At 36.5% G+C, this 23433-nt stretch overlaps 1 protein-coding gene and 1 long non-coding RNA gene across 4 annotated transcripts in view; one reads left to right on the top strand and one right to left on the bottom strand.

Annotated features, from left to right (window-relative positions):
- Nucleotides 1-7629: 7629 nt before the first annotated feature.
- Nucleotides 7630-23433, top strand: part of Rab3GAP1 (RAB3 GTPase activating protein subunit 1) — a 39117-nt gene continuing 23313 nt past the window's right edge. For both annotated transcript variants that reach the window (XM_014240467.3, XM_014240466.3), the window contains exons 1-2: nt 7630-8988; nt 9044-9216. In XM_014240467.3, the coding sequence (XP_014095942.2) occupies nt 7750-8988; nt 9044-9216 (1412 nt within the window). In that variant the 5' untranslated portion in view covers nt 7630-7749. The remainder of the gene's footprint in view (nt 8989-9043; nt 9217-23433) is intronic.
- LOC118682500 (uncharacterized) lies at nt 17862-21781 on the bottom strand. 2 transcript variants are annotated; one of them, XR_011395139.1, is made up of 3 exons: nt 21736-21781; nt 19827-21426; nt 17862-19415 (listed from the first exon to the last, which is right to left on the bottom strand). It is a non-coding gene; the product is annotated as an uncharacterized lncRNA (long non-coding RNA). The 2 variants fall into 2 exon arrangements; XR_011395140.1 differs by having other exon boundaries at nt 17942-19415; nt 19827-20696; nt 20757-21760.

Genomic DNA, 23433 nt, shown 5'->3' with positions numbered 1-23433 from the left:
ATCTCTACGGCTGCCGTCGTACACACCGAGCTTTATTGAGCTGGCGGGTTTAGCGATTTCGCTAAACATCGGTGGTTTCCGACCCGAGGCTTCTTGCCGAGGGAGGATTCCCCTCCTGCGACCTCTGTCGCTTAATCGAGGTGTGGGGCTTGCTCGGCACCACTTTCTCGTCGTTCGCGTCGCTCAGAACCCTTTTGGCCCACTCAAGTGGGCTAGCATGCTGATCAGATTTCTGATCAGATTGATTTCCACCGTAGCGTTTCCTGCGCCCCTAATGAATTTCGCAGAGGTTCCTTTGCTAGTACTGATGATTCCGCCTCGCTCTTCCGCCGTGCCAAAGGTATTAGTCGGCGACTAGCGATGGTAAGCTACGCACCCCTGGAATTTTTGTCCTCATTTTTTATAGGGGACGATTTCGTCCCCCTAGGTGAAGATGTACCCCCGGGGACCGTCGAATTTTGCAGACGTCGGTTTCGACCTGCTTACACCCTCGTCCTTAGTTATGTTGTTGTAGTATTATTCATTTTAAGGGGGTCCCTACTCACAGCTGCTATCCATTCTCTGGAAAGGTAGTCGCTCTTCATGTTTCTGAGGTTGTCTCAGCTACGGGGCCAAGGCGAGGGTTGACGCACGCCCTTATGAGACAATGCGTTCAGAGCCAACCAGCGCAAAGAAGGAGTCATCTCAACAAACATTTACCACACAGCCATTTCTGCAGGGTATTACCCCTGCATACTCAGGTGACAGAATACCACGACCACCAGCCCAGGGTTCAAAAATATCTACAAGTATCTAATAGTCCGAGCTATGTCCATATCGGCATTACAATATACGGGAGCAACCATGTGATTGGACAACACTACGTCAATTGTTCATTGATGAATTTGGCGAAAATACTACTTTTATTTTGGAAATAAGTAATATAAAATTTAAGAATATCGTAAAATTATTGTGCGAAGAAATTAACATAGAAGTACAAGTATGTAGAGTAAATGATTGTATTAAATTTAAAATTGAAAATATATCCACCAAAACATTTTTTGTATAAAGAGCTAGATCAAATTAGTTTAAAGACGTTAAAAAGGGAATTGCCAAATTATTTGACTGCATTAATAAGTGCAAATTTAGCAACTGGCCTTAAGTTAGCAATATGAATTTTAAAAGAAAATAATGTATTTGAAGATGATAGAAGACTAAACGAAAGCAAACAATATTATAACCAAAGAAACATCCCATTTCTCAGAGTTTTCAACCTCTCTAGTTATACTAACAAAAATTATTGTAGTGCGCTTAATACCAACAATGTACCTAAAATAAATTCGCAACCAATAAGAAGGCAAAATGAAATTAATTCGAACCAATCTAGAATACAGCGATACGACACTTGGAATTTGAGCAGTCAAGTTTTTCAATTAGAAGCCTCGGAGGTTTGCCCATGATCGAATTAAAGATCGAGGATAAATTTATAAGGGTCTTGATAGATACGGGGTCTTCTGTCAGTTTAATTAAGCCCCAAGTTCTTAGTAGTAGAATCGTTGAAATTGAACCAAATCACTAACAACAGCTGCAGGAAAAGTATTACTTAAGCAGATTCAAGAAGTTTTCGACAATTGCCATAACCACAAATTTATGTTTTACGTATATAATTTTTCTGATAATAATTATACTCCGTCAGCTCAACTCTAACATCGATTTAAAAATAATACAATTAGCTTACAAAGTAATATACACAAATTTTTCAACAATGTTAAAAATTATACACACACTAACTATACTGAATGTAATGATGACAAATTTACTGTCAAATTTAGACTCAACCATTTAAGTAATGAAGAATCACAAAAATTGAATAAATCTGCAAAATATGACGAAAATGTTCCTTTTGATCTTCCATTTTTCAACGAACGCCAAACGAAAACTACGCAACCGATCAAAAACCTTTTTTTACTGATTGACAGCTGAATTTCCAACTATCAAATAATAAAATGTGTTTCATATTTGGACTACGCCAGCAAAACAAAAAATTCAACTGAAGCCACATATTAGTGAAGTCCGCAATTACTTAGTTGTCAACCCAATATTATAACAACTTACTGTATCTTTCACACTAAGATTCTTGAACCGGTACAAGGGTTTTCTGAGTGGTTCGAACCACTGAACCGAACCGCATCGATTTTTGGAATGGTTTGCAGCCCTGATTTCTACAAAAACAAAAATAAAATTTAAAAATAGGGCAAAATTCATTAACAACAACAATAATAAACCAAACAATGAACTAATTAGTAAATAATATTTAAAAAATAATCTAAATCACTCAGAGCGATATACTTATTAAATGTACCTTTAAGAATTTTAATCATTGAAAAATATTTGAATATGTAATAAAAACATTCTTAAAGTTACAAATTTTAAAACATAACACAGCAACACTGTAGTAGATTTGAGGCGTTTGCACGTTTTAGTGTTAAAATATTAGTATGCATACTGTACCAAGTGTTACTTTAGTAGTAGAATATTTGAGGCAACCCGTACCAAGTGGGATATTTTTGCGTGTGCATTAGTAAAAATCTTAGGATTGGTTACTTGTACATTTATACAATGTTATATAGTCACACGTTACAGTCATCATGGAGCGCAACATTACGTAGTCACAAGAACTTTTAAATTTAAGTTAAGTTTTTCAGTTTCGGTTTATATTGTGACGAACACGGATGATAGAACAAAATCGAATCAACGATAAACTGCCAGAAGCAACTAGACAGCGAATTCGTAGTGGCCAGAATGTTCTAGAAGCAATGTTTTGTTACAGATTTACTATATAAGGGCTGCTGGATTGTGCAGCAAACACAGTTCTAGTTAGAGTGTTGTGATAAGAGCAATCAAGCTATAAGCAAGAAGTTGTAAGCTCGAATAATGAGCAATAAGTGTTAAGTTGTTGGAATTAGAAATAAAGATAAGTGTGTAGCCATTAAATTGAGACTTTTATTTAACAATCCAGTGATCGAACTCTAGAGTGAGTTACAGGTAGACGATTTATCGAGAAATCCGTTACAATTGGTGTCAGAAGTGGGATTGTCGAATAAATTCCCAAGGAGATAATTATTTAAAAATGGCCAAGTTTAACGATCTGAAAATTCCACAACTGAAAAAGGAGCTGTAACAACGTGGTTTGGCGACAAATGGATTAAAAACTGAATTACAATCACGGTTGAGAGAGGCCATGGAGGCGGAAAACATTAATGTTGAGGAATATGTCTTTCACATGGAATTAGAAGAAGAGACGACAAAGATAGAAGAAAAGGAAGAGGCTCAATGCTCTTCAAAGATGGTGGACAGGAACATGCTTTTTTCCGCAATATCGCAGATGGGGACGCAAATGTCGACACAATTTAAAGAGCAGGATACACGTATGTCTCAGATGTCAACGCAAATGTCGACACAATTTAAAGAGCAGGATACACGTATGTCTCAGATGTCAACGCAGTTAGAAACGCGATGGTCAACGCATTTGGAAGAGCTATTCGCAGCACAACATGCACGTTTTTCAGCACAGTTGTCAGCACCGAAAGAGCTCGACGCGCATATGTCAGCGCAGGTATCCTCACAGTTGGAAGAGGAGGAAGCATGTGAAGCAGGATCTTCACAGTATGAAGAGCAAGAAGCTTGTATACCAGCAAAAGTGTCTTCGAAGTCGGAAGAACTGAACGGGCGTATGCCAGCGCAGGTGTCCTCACAGTCGGAAGAGGAGGAAGCGTGTGTACCAGTACAAGGGTCCTCACAGTCGAAAGAGCTGGAACTGCGTATGTCAGGGCAGGTGTTCTCACAGTTGGAAGAGAAAGAAGCGTGTGAACCAATAAAAGGTTCCTCACAGTTAGAAGAGCAAAAAGCTTGGATACCAGCACAAGTGTCCTTACAGTTGGAAGAGCAGGAAGCGTGTATACCATCACAGGTGGAAGATCAACATAAAAATGAACCTGAAACAGATGACTCTGTTCAAGAAGATCCAGAATTGGAAGGTGCATTACATAAGGTGGAGTTGAACCAATGTACAACGATTGGAGAAATAACTACAGGAAGGCCAGTCACAAAATCATATTGGACAGAACGGAGCAGTTTAAAGTTAGTGTATGGCTGCTTGCATCGAGTATGGAAAAGCGAAAATAAGTAACCCTTCCGAGTACTTATGGTTGTTCCAAGGGTTGAAATTCCTGATGTTCTTAACGTGCAGTACAAATGTCCAAGAGGAGGGCACTTGAGAGACATGAAATCCTTGGAGCATTTGAAGGTTTTATTGGACTGGTTGTCAATCAGCTATAGAAAGGATTGCGAAATATGCTGAGAACATTGTAGCTAAAGGATCGAGGTCCAGGAGTCATGGGCAGATGAAACAGCACAATTCGCGAGCGCCAGTTGAGAAAATAGGCGTGTATGAAGATGGTCCATTCCCCACCAATAAATTAGGAAATAGTCATGTTTTGGTAGTCAAGGACCATTTCAATGAATGGCCACAAGTATACACAATTCCTAACCAAGAGACTGAACCAGTGGCGGAGGCATTCATCAACAAGTGGATAACGAGATTCGGTGTTCCAATGGAGTTACGTTCTGATCAAGAATGGAATCTCGAGTCAGCTTTAAGTCAAGGGATGTACCAGAAACTGAGTATCCGGAAAACGGATGGAATTAACTCCAAGAAGAGAAGGACGGCTAACGATGTCAGCACCAGCCTAGAAGACGAGATAGGGACATAAAAGCTTTGTGTATGGTATCGCAAATATGTCTAATCGGGACGATCAGACTTAGGTGGAGGGCAGTGTGACGAACACGGATGATAGAACAAAATCGAATCAACGATAAACTGCAAGAAGCAACTAGACAGCGAATTCATAGTGGCCAGAATGTTCTAGAAGCAATGTTTTGTTACAGATTTACTATATAAGGGCTGCCGGACTGTGCAGCAAACACAGTTCTAGTTAGAGTGTTGTCGTGATAAGAGCAATCAAGCTATAAGCAAGAAGTTGTAGGCTCGAATAATGAGCAATAAGTGTTAAGTTGTTGGAATTAGAAATAAAGATAAGTGTGTAGCCATTTAATTGGGACTTTTATTTACCAATCCAGTGATCGAACTCAAGAGTGAGTTACAGGTAGACGATTTATCGAGAAATCCGTTACAATATTATAAGAAATTTTTGTAACAAACTTTGAAGTAAATATAGATATGTGGTAACGTAAGTTCCCACAATAGAATCTTTTGTTAACTGTGCTTTTACATTGGGACTCTTTTGAATCTCATTTTTTTCAAATTCTCTTTTGGTGTTGCTCTGTGCATTCACACGGGCAAAAAGAGTCCAGCAACTCGAGTCTAGTTTTTCTGCATTCCTTTTCACATAATGGGAAAACTTTAGTATAACGTCCCACGCTTTCGGGGATAAAATGGGTATGGGCGGATAGAGGAGATCCTCCAGATCAAGAATATATATAGATATAGTCGCGGGAAACTTATAGTTTTCGAGATATTTGGGTTTAAAGTTCAAAATTTCGACTATTTAAAGTACGCATTTTTCCCATTTCGAATGAGTTATACACTTATATTTTCCACTTTTATATCCACTAACACTTCACTAATTCGTTTGTACACATTTATTTTACATTATATAGTGCAAAAATAGTTTAATTCAATAATTAAATTATTGTTAAATACTATTATTTCTGACAATAGCAAAAGGGTTGCAAAATTTCAAATAACCAGTGTTACCTTATCGACATCTTTTGTAATTGAACTGAAAGAAATTAAAACAGATAATACCCCAAATACAGGAATCCAAAATCTAGAGAAATAAACTATTACAAAGCATTGATGTTAAGTATTATGTTATACCCTCTATGACAATATTACTTTTTTCTTGTAGAACTTATTTTTGCGTTGGCGGCCTTCGGCCGCGCTTCAAAAAAAATGACCCTGGTCGGTCCAACATCGGGGTGTATCAAAATATTTTTCGCGCAGAACTTCTTTCTGAGTTGGCGGCCTTCGGCCGCGCTTTAAAAAAATAACCCTGGTCGGTCCAACACCGGGGTGTATCAAGGTTTTTTTGCGCAGAACTCCTTTTTAAGTTGGCGGCCTTCGGCCGCGCTTTAAAAAAAATAACCCTGGTCGATCCAACACCGGGGTGTACCAAAGTTTTTACGCGCAGAAATTCTTTTTGCGTTGTTTCCTGTATCTAGGGTACAATCTCTCTGTTTATTTTATTTTTCTTCGTTTACGAAATATATTAGTATGGCAACACTGATGTTTTGACATTCACAACCACTTTTTTATTGTCAAAATTATTAAAATTGAAGAATGATTTAAATAATGAAATAAAGCAATTTTTGCAGCACCTAATATAAAAAAAATTTCTAAAAACGAATTATTCAAGTGTTAGTGGATATAAAAATGAAAAATATAAGTGTATAATTCATTTTAAATCGCAAAAATACCTACTTTAAATAGTTGCAATTTTTAACTTTAAACGTAAATATCTCGAAAACTATAAGTTTCTCGCGGCTATATCTATATATATTCTTGATCTGGAGGATCTCAATAAATGAAGTATATATATGTTACACATCCAACATAGAAATATACAGTATTGGCCAGTTATTATTAAATTAAATTATTCATTTATAAATAGTATTATAATGCCAATATATGGCTTCAATTATATAGATCATCCAGAAAAACTAATATCTCCCACACGCTAAAGGACGATAGTTCAAGTACAAGCCGTAGAACTTTAGCGCAGCCTTTATGCCCATGACTTGGAATATTTCAATTCGATATGTAGAAAGTCATAGTAGACATTTTCGAATTCTTGATTTTCATTTCATAGTAGATATTTGCGAACTCGTGATCATCCGAGATGACAGTCCTCTGCGTATAATTAGCAGTGTTGCCCGATACCTATCGTACATATTTAGCCTTCTCGACGCGTCACACTCAATCTTGCGTTATTTGACGAGACACCAGCAAAATGGAAATTGTTGAGTGTTACCTAGAAACACAAATACACAAAGTAAATAAAGAAGTAGTTCATTTAAGCATTGCGCAGTCATGCTTACTTGTGTTGCACGTTCACCCAAAACTCTGCGCGATCAAAGTACCAACTATTAGCTAATGTCTGTTAAAAACGCGGTTAATATTACCAATCACCCATTCGAATGCCTGGGACGACAGACGGATTTCTTCGGCTACCTACTTCGTGCAAGGAGTGAAGCGCGGTAAATAGCAATACACTCCAATGTAAGTAATTGATCGTTCGAACCTTGAAGCACAATATAAGGCAACCCTTGGAAACACCATTGTTAAATAAAAGTCCCAATTTAATTCCTATACACTTTTCTTTATTTCTAATTCCAACAATTTAACACTAACTGCTCGTTATTCGAGCTTTCTTCTTGCTTATATCTCAATTGCTCTTAACACGGCAACACTCTAACTAGAACTGTGTTTTTTTTAGAACATTCTGGCAACTACAAATTCGTTGTCTAGTTGCTTCTGGCAATTTATCGTCGGTTCGATTTTGTTCTATCATCCATGTTCGTCACAATAACATTTTTTTTTTATGTGGAACCGTGACATAAGGGGTACATATATATTTTAAACTGCGACAACACTACTAGAGATTTATAATTTGCTGGTATCTTTCTAACTTGCGTTGAAGAGAAGAAGTATTAATTTTTTTTAAATTGTTTAATACAAAAGATCCTCAAATGGCTGAGGAAATAGATGACAGTGGCTTTTATAGACAAGATTTTAGCACAGTTTCCGACTGGGAAGTTTTTAATGCCCAGTTAGGAGATATTATTCAAAAGTTAAATGCAATTGAAATTGATGCTACAAGCAAAGTCGATACCTATCCACTTAACTATAAAGTATACACAGAAACTTTTTTACTACATAAAGATAAAATTTCTGTAAGTTTTTATTATTCCACAATCTCTGAAGATCGAGAGAGAATTTCCAAAGGAGACAAAAATTATAACTCGATGTATTACGATCTTATGAATGTTAAGCGAACTTTCGGTCCTCCGTTTAAAACTTCTGATCGTGGATGTTTACATGTAATATCTAGTTTATTTGGATTGCGACGGTTTGCGGTCATCCATCCACATCAGTCAAATTCAAAATATATTACTAATTCCGCTGAATTTTGTTTTTTTCTCAGTGCTGCTACGATTGTGGCTGCGGAATATTGCACGGTGCCAATATTTGTACAAATTTATGATCCAAAGTTAAATATTTTTTTTGGTGTTGGAATGAATGCCACGCTACGCACTAATTTTGATATTATCGTTCTTAAACAGTCGCCTATCGACTGCCGTTACTTATCTGGCTTACTGCAAATTTTTAAAGAAAAACTTTCGTTGAGTATTGTGCAACCCATTTCATTATCAGTACGAAATATATATGCACTGCCAACTATACGGTTTAGTTATGCAATGAATGTCCCATTTCAAAAAATTTTCGATGGAAATGATAAAGACAAAAGTTCGTATAAAAAAATAGCCCTACCATGTGGTTATATCCCAGATTCGGGTACAGATGTATACTTTGTCTATAGTTGGGTAGAAATTTCGGAAAATTTTGCAATAGATTCGCCATTCCATACTGACTTTATACCTTCAAAAGCGCATAGTTGTAATATGTACCAAACAGCAAACGTTGTTTCCTATTTGACGAGTTGTTTACGAGACTTTTTAAAGTTATATAATAGTAAAGAAGCCTTAGAAACATTTGTAGGACGGGATGTTACTAATATGGCAGCTTCACTACATCACTTGACAGACCCTCATATGAATATCAATGAAGGTTTTCAGAATTTAAAGAAAATTGCTGGACCATTAAATGAATCTGAACTGAAGTCATTTATAGCATTTATGTTCCCAGATTTATACCCAGATAACGATAATTATTCCAATATAAATGATATAATGACACTAAATATTGAGGTACTATATAAACTTGTAAGAATTTGAAACAATGAAATTATCAAATATATTGCAGTGTAATACCCACCGGATAAAATCATCGCCATTTAACTCTTTAGCCAGCCGTCTTAGCTGCGTACTAGCTACTTGTAATGCTCATTTTGGTGGGAAAAATGGACTTGCCCAGCTTTGGATTGCATTTATTAGGGAACTCCGATTTATATGGAATTTTAGACTATCTATTCAAGGGTGAGTTTTTGACTATACATATTATTGTTGCCGAATTTATATTCGTTTAAGTTTCTCACGTCAATTGTTGTTGGTATAACTCCATACCGTATAAAACCATAATGTTGGCTATTAAATGTTTTCGTTTTTTTAATTGACTTGATAGTTTTTAAAAAAAATTTATTGCATCTAAGTTGGATGGTACAGGAAGTACTCTCACCAATCTGTTTGAGTGTATCAGTAGCTGATTAGTATACTTAGTACGAATCACCTCGACATCTTATTATATAAAAATATTTTTAATTGTTGTTCATCTTTATTGGCTATTTAATGCCATCTATTTTGTATGTTTTTTTTAGCAAAATTTAGTTTGGTGTTAAGCCTACGTACCATATTTGATATCTTATTAGGTATATTTAGGGGTGTTGTGGAATCCAAAATACATTTGTGTAGTTGTCAGAATTGCAAACCAGTTCTGATTTGCAATGGTGTCACATAATCTGATTGGATTTTCGTCTTTTCGAACATACGCAAAACCAATATTCGAATCAGCTGTTTACTAATGTTACAAAAAAAAAATTGAAAAATTTAAAATACTGACTAAAATCTACTAAAGTTTATAATGACTTCCGCTATGCTAGCTTTTATTTTATTGGAAGAAAAAAGCAAAGAAAAAATGAAAAAGAAGATAATCAGGGGTGTTGTAGAATCTGATAGTTGTCGGAATCAGAATTGAAAGCGGTGAAAAATGTAGTAAGTGTCATGAATTCAGATATTATTGTACTAGTTTGACGTTCGAAACAGAAATTGTATCAGTTTTGGGTGTCACGGAAACCAATTTAATCGGCTTTGTTATCTGAAACAAAGCAAGAGCATAGTCGTCAGATTTGAAATATAAGTTAAGAAACTATTTATATAATGATTTAAATTATTGTTACTATTTAATTTATCGTTTTTTCTATGTATATATTTTCAAAAAATGTCATAATTATTAAGTTTATGAAGAAAAACCCGATATTTTAAGAGGATTTACAAAACATAATAAACGTTATTTAACACCCAAATGCGTCTTTATTTAGTCGATATTGTAATATAAATCTGTAAAGTAAGCAAGTAAGCAAGTGTTATCTTTATATGTTCCTGTTACTGTTTTCTTCTTCCAATAAAATAAAAGCTAAAATAGCGGAACTCATTGTAAACTTTAATAGACTTTATTCTGTATTTCAAACTTATCAAACGATTCCAATTTTAGTCATTTGCAAGTTTTGTCACAAAAGCAAAAAGCTGGTTCGAATCTTGGTTTTGCATATGTTCGAAAATAACATAACGAGAGACCTATTTGAAATGGTTGCCTTTTCACAAATCTATCTTCTATATAAGTATATAACAAAGAAAGTGTGTGTATGTTCCGCGTAGGCTCCGAAACGGCTAGACCGATTTCCATGAAACTCTAAGGAAATCTTTAGATTGACCTGACGAGTAATTCTCTAGAGTTTGGTGATCGGAGCACTTTTCTTTTTGAATTGTCAAATTTCTTTTTGAACTGTCAAATACAGTTCATTTACTATGATGATATTCTATTGTTTTATAACCCAAATTTGTATTGACGCATGCGTTGTGGATATATATGTCATTATGAAACCTATTGAAGTATATTAAAGTAAATAATTAAGGTTTTTTAAGAATTCAAGGTAAGTTGTAGCGCTGCGAATGTATTCGTTTACTGATGTGTTTTAGGTGGATTGTTACAACGGAAAATCCAATCATATTTCTTCACAGAAATTAGAAAGTATTGGTAAAAAACCTCCAAATCAAAGAAAGCTAAGGAAAAAAGAGCAAATAAAACACCTGAGGAACGTGAGTTACGCCTTGAGAAAAATCGTAACAGAATATCTACAAGAAGAAATATGGAAACTGAAAAAGAGCGTGAATCACGGCTTCAACAAAATCGTGACAAAGAATCTTCATCACGAGCTACCGAGACAATCCAATTTAAACGCACCTAAGTTATGCAACGGCACCAGATTAACAATTAATAAATTGTCACTGAATTTATTCGAAGTCATCGGTGGTAAATTCAAAGGCGAAGACGTACTGATTCCACGAATACCGATGATATCCAACGATTTACCGTTCGAATTTAAGCGATTTTTTGCAATAACTATCAACAAAGCACAAGGTCAATTGTTGACTATTGCCGGTTTAAATTTGGAGAATTCGTGTTTTTCATACGGCCAATTGTATGTGTCTTGCTCCCGAGTCGGCACATTTATAAACTTATACTCATCCAGAAGAGGCCATCTTTGATCAACAGAGGCCGAATTGTGTTCCATCAGGACAACGCCAGGCCACACACGTCTTTGGTGACGCGCCAGAAGCTCCGGGAGCTCGGATGGGAGGTCCTAATGCACCCACTTTATAGTCCGGACTTGGCACCAAGTGATTACCGTCTTTTCCTGTCCATGGCGAACGCGCTTAATGGTGAGAAGTTGGCCTCAAGAGAGGCCTGTGAAAATTTGCTCCCAGAGTTTTTTGTCAATAGGGACGCAGCCGTCTACGAGAGGGGTATAATGCAACAAAGTACACAATGGACAAATGTACACAAAGTTATAATCTTTTGAAAAATCAACAAAAAACCGAATGAACTTTTTACTTGAACATATGATGTATACATGTTTATGAAATGTTTTAGGAGGTTTCTTTTGAGAATATGTTTCTAAAATTTTTAGATAATACTACATATTGCTTTGCCTAATGGAGTTTTTTTTTATTAATAATTGCCTTAGTCGTTATTGAAGTGTTTCTGTTTCAGAAATCTTTTCTTTAACTTTCGTTTCTAGTGCATTTTCTTTGATACAGCCAGTCCAGAAAACGAGCTGTATTGACGGTGTCAGACCATGAATGTATCCCACTTAATAGCATGTAAAGAGGTGGTTAGGTTGTATTTTAAATAAATTGCTCGCTAAGATCTTTGGAGCAAATGCAAAAATGCATATATTTGTTTTATTAACGATTAAAATTAATTCTAATGAGCCGAATTATTTTTATGTTATTTATTTATTATCAAACGAATACCCCATTTTTATTTCAACAATTAAAAACGATTTAAATGAACAAAATCAAACCGAATGCGCTAAATATAGCTTATTTTCACATGTGCTTAACAGTTTCTTCATATGGCAGAAGGTAATTTCAGGTAGTAAAAATGTCACTATCAGAAACTAGCACCCCCCCTCACCCCGCTCTCAACTTCTGCTAGTGTTTTGAGTCAGCTAGTCATAGTTATGGCCAATTCGCATAGAACTTTTGCTTCGCTTTGCGTCAGGCATTTGTTTTGATAGAAAAGTTCGATGTACGCTTTTGTATGAGTATGTCCACATAAAAAGTTTTGATAACTTTCATGTTTTTACGCTTTGCCAAGCATCAGCCGCCATTTTTATCGGACCATATTGAGAGAGGAGTTAAATAAATAGGTTTAATTGGGCATGCAAAGAGGTGATTAGTGTCGTGCGGGGACTCGTTGCATGCATGCGCTAGGGTCACTCTTGTTTCACCCGGCAACTCGAACTCTTGTTCTGTAATAGGTGGTGTTTGGAGTAAGCCTTTCACTTGGAGAGAAACTTGGTCGGTGTATGGTGCTAATTTGTCGACGTGTTGCAGGAATGTTTCAGCATCAAGCAGGTGACAGATAGTTTCGGCGAAAACCTCCGACCAGTATGTGCTTGAAAAGAAGTGTGTTAAGCTGGCCTGACTTTGTAAATGTTCGGCAGAAGACATCAGGAGGCATCCTGCTCCGGAATGCGGTGTTCTGGCAGGTCTGAATCTTCTCCATCTGCGTCCTGCTGGATCCAGGCGATCATATTGGGGTGGCGTAGTTGATGACCGGCCGGCTCATTGCCTTGTATGTTGCCAACAACGTCTCTTTGTCCTTGCCCCAAGTGTTGCTTGTTAGCGACTTGAGGATCTTGCTGCGGTTCTGTACTTTTGTGACTATCGCGGTTGTGTGCGGAGAGAAGGAGTGCAGACTGTCAAGTGTGACGCCTAAAATTTTTTTTAGATTTCAAGTCATACTTTAATGAGTTTTTTGAACAAAGTGTAAGATGAGCCTTAACCAAAATAATTTAAATCCGAATAAATTTGGTAAATTCTTAAATTTAGTATACGTTGATACCTATATAACTTTCGAAACGATAGGCAATTTACTCGATAATAGTCATCGAACTTCTCGTTTTTTTACACGGTTTTATTTTGCAAAAGACTAGACTACAATGGAAATTATTTATTAAATTAAAAAACAGAAAAACTCAGGATTTTTATGTTTAAATAGGTTTACTTTAAATATTCAGCATTCCCTCTACAGTATTCGGATCTTAACAAAAAACGTTATAATATTTACATAAATAAGGTAAAATTTATATTGTACGTAATCCAAACTTGTTTTATGGTTTCGGTAACTCCAAACGCAGGATTTCCAAATTTTCGTCCACGATGCAATAAAATCTATCATGTCATGTGACAATCACATTATTTCTAACATTTTATATTTATATTATAACAAATAGTAGTGTGGTAGTGTAATCTCAGAATACTCAGAACGACCACTATTTGTGTTGTTTACAGTAACTTAAAATATTCATTTCGGTCAAAAAATGGAATTAAATGCATCGATGAATTTAATTAAATTTTTGGTGATGAAGCTCTATCAAAGGCCAATGTTTATAGATAATATGGTGAATTCAATCGTGGTTGTAGATAACTCCAAGACGAATTTCGTGAAGGTCGTTAAAAATTAGTTGAAATTTTTTAAGATTAGTGGCATACAGTCCATACTTAGGACTACATGTTTTCATTAACACTTAAATTAATAAATATTACCTATGCTGCGGCGCATCGACTAAGTGGCGCGTTCATGTAGTCGTTGTTGTTGTAATGGTAATCTAGTCCCCGCTTGGGTGGCAAGTTATAGTTTGTTTGTTGTCGAGGTCAGCTAATAGGAGGCCCAGGAAACGAGCTGTTTCGACGGGGTCGGACCATAGGGAAATGGGTGTTAAAAGAGTGGGGTTGGCTGGACATGCAAATAGGTGGTTAGTGTCATGCCAAGACACTATGCATGCAGGACATATAATATATTGGGTATGTCCGAGTTGATTCTGGATAAGTAACAGTTTAACCTGCTATAGTATCCAGAACGAGGTTGCGCAAGGGGCACTCTAGATTCACGAGGCAACTCGAGCTCTACGTCTGCGATGGGTGGTGGTTTGACTCCTAGCACGCCATTCACTGAGAGGAAGTCGATGAAAGTGAACGCTGCTTCTACTGTGAATGGCGGTCAGTGCTTGTCTAAAGCTTGTTGCGTCCGAAGTCTGATCGGCGTACTGTCTAATGTCGTCAACGTAATCAAGGAAGGACCTCTTGATGTTCCTAGGAGGCGGTTCCGCTCCATGCAGATGACTACAGGGGTGGTTTCTACGAAAACATCCCAGCAGACACAACTTGGAGAGGAGCTCGTTATGTTCCTTAACCGGAAGCATACGGGCCTCACTATGAAGGTGTTCTATTGGGGACATCAAGAGGCATCCCGTGATAGTCCGGAGTGCAGTGTTTTGAGACCGACCGGCCGATTGCCTTGTAAGTTGCCAGCAACGTTTCGAATGTAACGCCTAAAATTTTAGGGTTGTTGGCTGTCGGGGGAGTTTCGAAATATATAAATTAAACAGCAGCGGGGAGAGAACATCGCCCTGTGGTACCTCCTGTGATATTCTTCTAAGTTTGGAGTTTTGACCTCAAAACAGTTCGGAAGAATGCCGTCCGCTCAGGTAGTTCATAGTCCACCGCTTCAGCCCTGGAAAAAGCGTGGATTGTTCTATATCCTCAAGTAGCGTTGTGTGGTTGACTGTGTCAAAAGCTTTTGACAAGTCCAACGCTACTAGGATCGTCCTCTCGCACGGTGGCTTCTGGTTTAGGCCATGAACTATTTGGACGTTTATGATGCTTAGTGCTGTGGTGGTGATGTGCACTTTTCGGAAGCAATGCTAATGGTCTGCTAGACTCAGGTGGTAAGTGAATGTTTTCGGACGATAAGACTCCCCTTTGTAGGCGGGTTTCCCAGGTTTCGGTAGTGGGACCACTCTTCCGACTTTTGATACATCGGGTATTTGAAGAGTGGTCATCGACAAGTTGAAGACCTTGGTGAGGTAGCTTACTCTCGTCGAGCCTAGATGTTATAGCATCACCATGCTTATTCGGTCAGAGCCAATGGATTTGGACGATTTGGCCTTTTTAATGGCACCCTGAACCTCCTCATCGGTGAAAGTAAGTAAGTGGTGCGCAGTCTTTTGACATTTTGCGCAGCCGTCGGGTAACACATCGTTTGGCGGCTAAAATAGCTCGCGCACTTCTTCGGGTCCGAGAAAGCATGGCCATCGAATTTATTTTTAACTCGGTCGTCATGTCTCCTCGGATTAGCCAAGGCATTGACAGTAGTCCAAAGCTTATTCACACCGGTGGAGAGATTGCAGGACTATAGATGCGCTATCCATTTTATCCGCTTATGTTGATTTACCATTTGCCGAATATCCAAATTGAGATCCCTTATTCGGGGATCACACGGACCGGCATGGCGTAAGGTGTCGCGCTCTTGCGTGCGCTCATCTGCTTTGGCTGGGAAATTAGGGCGGAGTTCCGCTGTTCTTCCTGCCGGTATGAAGCGAGCAATAGCAGCAGTGATCACATTGCAGAATTGTGCGGTTTTCAACAGAAATAAAATCGGGAGGTTTTTTAATCAAGATAATTATGGGCAGATGGTCTGATGCGAGAGTTAGCATAGGTCGCCAGGTTATGCTATTTATCAAACCACCGCTAGCGATCTTAATATCTGGCGAGCTATTACAGGCGCCTATAATTCTGGTGGGGGCTTCGTCATTTATTGTGCAGAATGTCGAATCATCAATTTGTTCCGCCAGCTCTATCCCCCTACGATCGTTTGACAGGCAGGAATGCCAAAGATCGTGTTGCTCGTTAAAGTCGCCAGCACCAAACGGTTTTCACCACGAAGTAGCACACCTATGTGTGGGTGATATCCTGTTGGGCAACATGTAACTGGGGGGATGTATATATTAAATATCTCGAGCTCGACATCGCCTGACCGGACAGCTATACCCTGAAATTCAGGGGTAGTGTCCCTGCGGTTGATGTCAACATCGATTAGACGATATTGCACCGTGTTGTGCAGTATGAAGGCTAGGCCTCCACTATTATCTCGCTCGCGATCTTTACGTAAAACGTTGAAACCTGCACAACCCAGAAGATCTGCGGTTGTTTAGCTTGGTTCCTTGGACCGCAGCTATCGATACGCGTTCCCGGCTCATAAATGCAACTATCTCGTCGATATTACTCTGGAGTTCGTTGCAGTTAAATTGTAGAAGTCGCGTTTGTCTCGGGTGTCCGGTGGTGATCCTGGGGTAAAGGAGGCACGTGTAGGTGGTGGTTGTTGCAGCTGTAATATCCGCATGGGCGGTTGTCGCACTGTGTGTTGTTTGGCTACGCCGCTATATGGGATTGCGGGAGCAGACGTGCTGTAGGAGTAGGTGTAGGGGCAACGTATGACGCAGGTCCTAAGATGGCTCCATCCATTGCATGTGTTGCACCTAACCTAGGTGGAGCTTGGATGGAGCCTTTTAACGCAAATGCAGCAGAAGAATTCCTCGAGGCCCGGGTGGGACTCGATGCCAGCACGGGTCAGGAGGATACGGAGCAACCCTGCTGCTAGGCGTTGCTCTAAGGACGACAAACTTAAACTAAAACTTACCGATCCAAACAGGGTTAGATCGCCGAAATAACAGCCCTTGGACGGATAAAATCCGGGTCAATTTCGGTAACGTAGAACCGGCTGTTGTGGGAATTGTCATGTCTTCTTTCTCATTAGACGGCGGTGTACCCTTGATTTTACCCTTCTTTATTTGTAGCATTTGTTGTGTATGTGTAACATACGCTTAACTGCTAGTTTTATTTTCGTCTCTTTATGACTTAACTAGACTTAACAAAAATTTTCATAAAATTGAAAAATTTCACTTAATATAGCTAAATAAGGATATAGTCTGGTAATTCCAAATGTGAAGTTTAATTTGCATAACATGGTAGTCTTAAAGTTATCTTTTCATTCAAATTCGTAAGTACAGAAAATGTTTAAATTAATATATAAAGTTAAACTAGTTTTTATAGTTAATAAAGTGTTGGATGCGTTAGAAGAAATGTTGTAGAGATATATACATTACATATAACCTCATTTATTCATACGTACAGCCGCAATTTTTGCCGCTTCATATACATATATCCCTACAGTGCATATAAACGACTATCACTTCAATTAATTCATATTTTTTCCGTTATTGTTCATGTTTCACTTAATATATAATTCCAAAGATTTTTTGATAAAAATGTACAAAGCCAATGTCTTTTAATTTAAACCCAGTGTTACCGATGCGACAAATCTCGATTACCTTTTCCTTCAAGCCCGGTTACCCGTTTTTACCCGACACTGTAACCAACTCAAATCCAAGAGCAGCAAATATAAAAATTTATTTATAATCTCATCCTTGCAGTATTAAAAGAATTATTTATTAATTACAATGCTTTATTTTAAATAATATTGTCATAATTTTTTTTATAAAATACTTTTATAAATTTAACACTTACAATTATTATACAAGTCATAACGTAACATATAATACATTAACATACTTTTCAAAATATCTTTTATATCCCAAATTTAAGCATTTAACATTTCATCATTAGGCTCAAAATTATGATATCATTATCTTTGGATAAAAAGTTTTTGGTAATCAAAATAGACTTCAAAGTGTCAGTTGATACATTATTTCTATGATCTGTTGTAACATTTTTAAGGTCACTAAAAATTTTCTCAACCGATACATTTGAAAATAGTAAAATTATTGTAGTAAAACGTATACAACTTTTTTCAGATTGTTAAACATAAATTCATTGTTTCCTTCTCTTTATATTCGTGTGCTTCAAGACCCACGTAAATATTGTCTATTGAGACAAACAGTCGAGGGTTTTTGTGATCCATGTTTAAAATGTCGTCGTTCCTTATGTAAGCAATATCGATGTAGTTTGAACACAGATCTTTCAACATTTTCTCAATCTCAGGTTTCACCTTGTGTAATACAAATTTCTATTTTTGAAACATTTTGTTACATTCTGTAAAAATACCTAGTGCATAACTTAAAGACTGCAAAGTAATAAAAGTGAACTGATTATCCATGGTTTTAATCATAGTTTGTACTGTAGGAGATGGGTCTGAAAGTAACTGGCCTTGGAGAAAACCCTGTAAAGGTATTGTATGTATTCTCTAGAACTCGGTCAACACCATTTTTCAGTGATAACCGACGTGTGTTACTCAGTGACAAGATTCTGTGCAAACTTACTTCAAAATACTCCTGGAATTCTTGCAACTGCTTAATCCTCTACCAACTGATGAAAATATGACGCTAAATTACGAAGTAGTTCTTCAGCAGAATTAGACAGTTTGCTACATTCATGTGAATTAACAATATGTATGCCGTGACATGAACATTTGATAAATGCTAGGTCGTCATTATCTTTCTTGAATAATGCAATTTTCGATTTGTGTCCTCCAGCCATAACATTGGTAGTGTCAGAAGAGAACCCAACTAAATAGTAAAAAGGTATATTTTTTGTGACAAGACTTTCTTTTGTAAAGAATACAATATTGATACTCTTTTTTTGCATTCTTCGAATCAAGAAAAATCTTTGTTATAATAAGTCCAAGTACAAAAATAACGGAAAATGATAGGCATTTCGTTGCTACTACCGCAGAAAGTATTAATTCCGCTCTTTTTACTTGCCTATTTAACGGAGTTTCTTCAAATAGAGTATCAATTGCATGATTTTTTACAGGTTTCAAAGATATTTGATTTATGTCTTCTTGACTTTGCATGTCGTTTGAGACTACCCTTATTATAGCAAATTATTTCACTCATAAATACTTTACAAAATGCTTTGTTTTTGTCATTATAAACTGACATCTTCAACCATTCCTTAAACTCTGGATTTTGCAGCCAAGCATTACAGAATTTTGGAATCGCAGGTTTTTTCTTTTTCAAACTTTTTAATTTTTTATTCCTGTTCGACCTATTTTAACTGCATTCAGAATCACTAGGTGAATCTGAAATTTCAATCTAAAAAAGTAAAAAAGCTTTATTGATTGAATATAATAATTGATAATTCATTTTCATTATCATTTTTTTCTGAAAATTTAATTTAGAATTCCGTTCAGAAGTTGAACTAACACACCCGATCTATATTAATAAAGAAAGTTACCAGGCTAAAAGATTAAAAAAAAAACAATGACTGATAATTAACAATTGCCCAATCTTAACAATAGGTTCAATTATTTTGTATTAATCATGTGTGTGCGTACATATGTACATTTTAACACCTAAAATACGTCAACTGACACCAAACTTTAATATTAAAATTAATTTCTGTAAAGTTCTTTAGAGCTATTAGTTTATTATAACAGAACAAATAAATAGAATTTTATAAATAATTGACAGTAATAAAAGTTCTATATTCAATATTTGGCATACACTGTTGCAACGACTAAAGGTGATTTTATATATAACTATACCGAATATGAACGTATTGTGACGAACACGGATGATAGAACAAAATCGAATCAACGATAAACTGCCAGAAGCAACTAGTTAGCGAATTCGTAGTTGCCAGAATGTTCTAGAAGCAATGTTTTGTTACAGATTTACTATATAAGGGCTGCCGGATTGTGCAGCAAACACAGTTCTAGTTAGAGTGTTGTCGTGATAAGAACAATTGAGACATAAGCAAGAAGTTGTAAGCTCGAATATCGAGCAATAAGTGTTAAGTTGTTGGAATTCGAAATAAAGATAAATGTGTAGCCATTAAATTGGGGAGTTTTATTTAACAATCCAGTGATCGAACTCAAGAATGAGTTACAGGTAGACGATTTATCGAGTAATCCGTTACAGTATTTAGGACAAAATTTAATTGGTTAGTTTATCGTGAAAATCATTCTTCATATTCTAGTACTGCGCAAGCGCTAATTATGATTACAAGCGGTAAAATATAAATTTAAGAGGAAAATCATTTGTCGTTAGTTTTACTCATAAAAAAATATGCTTCATATGTTTCAACATTATCCTCTTCTTCTATTTCTGTTGTTGTTGTCGTAGCGCAGAAAATATTCCTGTAGTAATTTCGAGGAATGGTACCGAGTTGACAGTCTTTGGCCGGATAAATATCGGGGGTCCGTTCCGGTTGCTTAGACCCAAACGTCGAGGGAACGGCTTCTATTTCTGTCACCCTGCGTGGATTGTGGTCGCATTTAGTTGATCTTATCAACTTTTTGTCAGTTTCCATTGTCGCATTGTCTTCAACATGTATTTTTGTAAGGTATTTTCTCACGTCTTTTTCATCCTCCTCTAATTCCAGAGAGAATTTAATAAAGTTTCGTCGAATTGATTAAAGCTTGTTTCACTCACTCTTTTGCTGGATTTTCCCATCCCCATTTTCTTAAACCCCGTGTTGTCGTCTGTATATACTTCTCCTCCTTTTTATGTGTCAATATGTTTTTTTAATTCTTAGTCTTCGTATGATATCACGGATATCAACAGACAGATCGTCATTATCCTTATTAACAAATCCTCTGCGATATTTGCGTGCTATTTCCTGATACCAGAAAATCCTAATTTTTGATTCATACTTTTTAAGCTCATCATCGTCGGCCGTATTCATTTCCTAATATAGCGAAATCTGCCTTTGATTGCCGCCACCACTATGCCAGAAGATAGGCTATTGACCCTTGCCTCTCCTCTTCTCAGAGTCTTTTTTGCTTTCTTAGTTTTTATATGATAATGATGACCTCTCATCACACAGATATTCTATTTCTTCATCCATAACTGTCTCATTGAGTATTTTTTCGTATTTTCTGTCAATGTAGCTCCACAATTTCTTAATGTCTGATTCGTGTTTTTCAAGCATATCTTCGTCTGCCGAATCCAGTTCTCTTCTACAATAATTTCGTAACATAAGTTTATACTTGCTTTGATTGCATCCACTACTATCTGTTAGTCCTGTGGCCATCTCTTTGGACCTTGTATGGTTGCTGCGGATTTCATTCTATATCACGTCAAAGTCGGTGTTCGACATTTCCTATTTTATATATTTTTTAAATAATATTTAAATAATATTCAAATTACGGAAATACTTCCTAACTAAATTATCGGTTTTCTTCTTTTAAATAATACCAGGGTTTAAGGATTTGGATTGAGCTCTCTTGATTCGTTTAGATAAAATCTTTAATATAGCCTTTATGCTTATCAATACAACACTTTTAATTTTTTGCTTGGAAGACCAAATTATGTATATATGCTCATCAATTCAGGTCTTTTTATTTTTGGCTTGAGCTTCTCATCCGGCTCGAAGGCTCAAATGTTAACGAGCTGTATAATAATATCTTACCTCTAGTGGGGGCTAAAATTGACAGACACCGTCATCTAGTGAGTACTATTTCATTCTGATTTTATTTTACTATTTTCATTGCTTGTTTACTATTTTTAAGATCTATTTTATCTACCTGAATGTGTGTATATGTCCATTGCATTGTCCTGCATGTGTATGTGTATATCTTGCATAGATAATATTAGGTATGCTTTGTATTGTTAAGTGTTAAATGCATGTATGCATTTGTTTCTTTGTGTTTGTTTATGTTTATATGTTTTGTTTCGGCATTGTCGACGATAAATATGTTCAAGGATATTTGAAGAACTATAGACTAGAGCAAGTTTTTAACTTTGTTGATTTGGGAGTTACTATGGACCCTAAGCTTAAACCATGGTTTGAAAAAAGTTTTTAGTGTTTGTGTGTTGTCGTATGTTACTAAAATTTTTATACAACTTTGGTTAGACCTATATAGGCATATGGTTCTGTGGTACGGAACCCTAGTTACCAAATCCATAGCGATTTTCGATGGCTTTAGTCTTCTGATGGGTTAAGTTTTCCTCCATACACTAGTCGTTTAAAACTTATAAATCTACCCACACTTAGATCTACCCTACGACTAGAAATGCTTGACATAATATTCTTAGTGAAAATCCTGAAAGGAACAATTTGCATTTTTCCCTTGTCTGAAGTTAAATTTATTATCTCTGCTCGCTTCTCGATGCAGTTTCGACCCTTACGGTTAAAATCTTATACTTGTAGATCAAATTTTGAACTAAACGAGCCTTTCTGCAGCATATGTCATGCTTTAAATCCTCATTCCTGCACATTTGATTTATCTGACTTACTTTTCAAAATTCAAAATACTATATTGTTTTCTCTTAATAATTAAATCGTAACAATTTATAATAACGTAATTTTAAATCCTAAGTGAGATCTCGACGCTTAAGAAACGCAAAAAATCAAAAACTTGCAGAAATCTTCAGCTAATTTTTCAATTTGACAGACTCAATAGATATAGAACTTTGGGGCGAATCCGGTGAATCCACCCAACTTTTATTCCACTGAAAATCGGGTAACATATGCTAAAACACTTTATTACAAAGGTACAGGTAAGGATAAAGCACTAAAACATAAAGCACATTGGAACAAATTAACACGCAATTTTACGGGGAGCGCACTGTGTTTCTCACACTGAACCATTAAAATGAAATATTTGTGCAATAGTGGACAATTCCACTATGAAAACGAAAGGTGTAGCGCGTTGATCTCTCTCGCAACGAATACATTGGGCGGGATGATCCAGTCCTATTTTTGTTAGTTGCTGGTGTACAGGCGCGGTGTTGTGATATGTTGTGTTGTCTGAGAATGTTAATAAATAGAGAAGGCGCAAATGTTAAAAAGTACTACTTTTCACAAGAGGGAACATCCCAGAATTTACAACAAAATAAGTAATTAATAGAAAAATTCTTCAACACATTTTTGTGCGTTGCATGAACAATATCTAATAGGCAAAGGACAACAATAAAACAGTGGATAAGCGGCCTCGATTTCACTTCTGCGGTGGCTCAGGTCGTAAGCGTGAAGAGGCTAAGCCATTCCGAATACAAACGCTTACGATCGAATCCTATAAATCATTAATCTTAATTTTTATTTGTATTTTATTTTATTTGACATTTTATCCCATCTCGATTCAATTACTTTAATAGCATATTTTAC

Source organism: Bactrocera oleae, chromosome 3 (genome assembly GCF_042242935.1).
Source record: "Bactrocera oleae isolate idBacOlea1 chromosome 3, idBacOlea1, whole genome shotgun sequence".
NCBI classification, from domain to species: domain Eukaryota; kingdom Metazoa; phylum Arthropoda; class Insecta; order Diptera; family Tephritidae; genus Bactrocera; species Bactrocera oleae.
The sequence above is the reverse complement of the archived record's forward strand: the minus strand, read 5'-3'. Positions and strand labels throughout refer to the sequence as shown.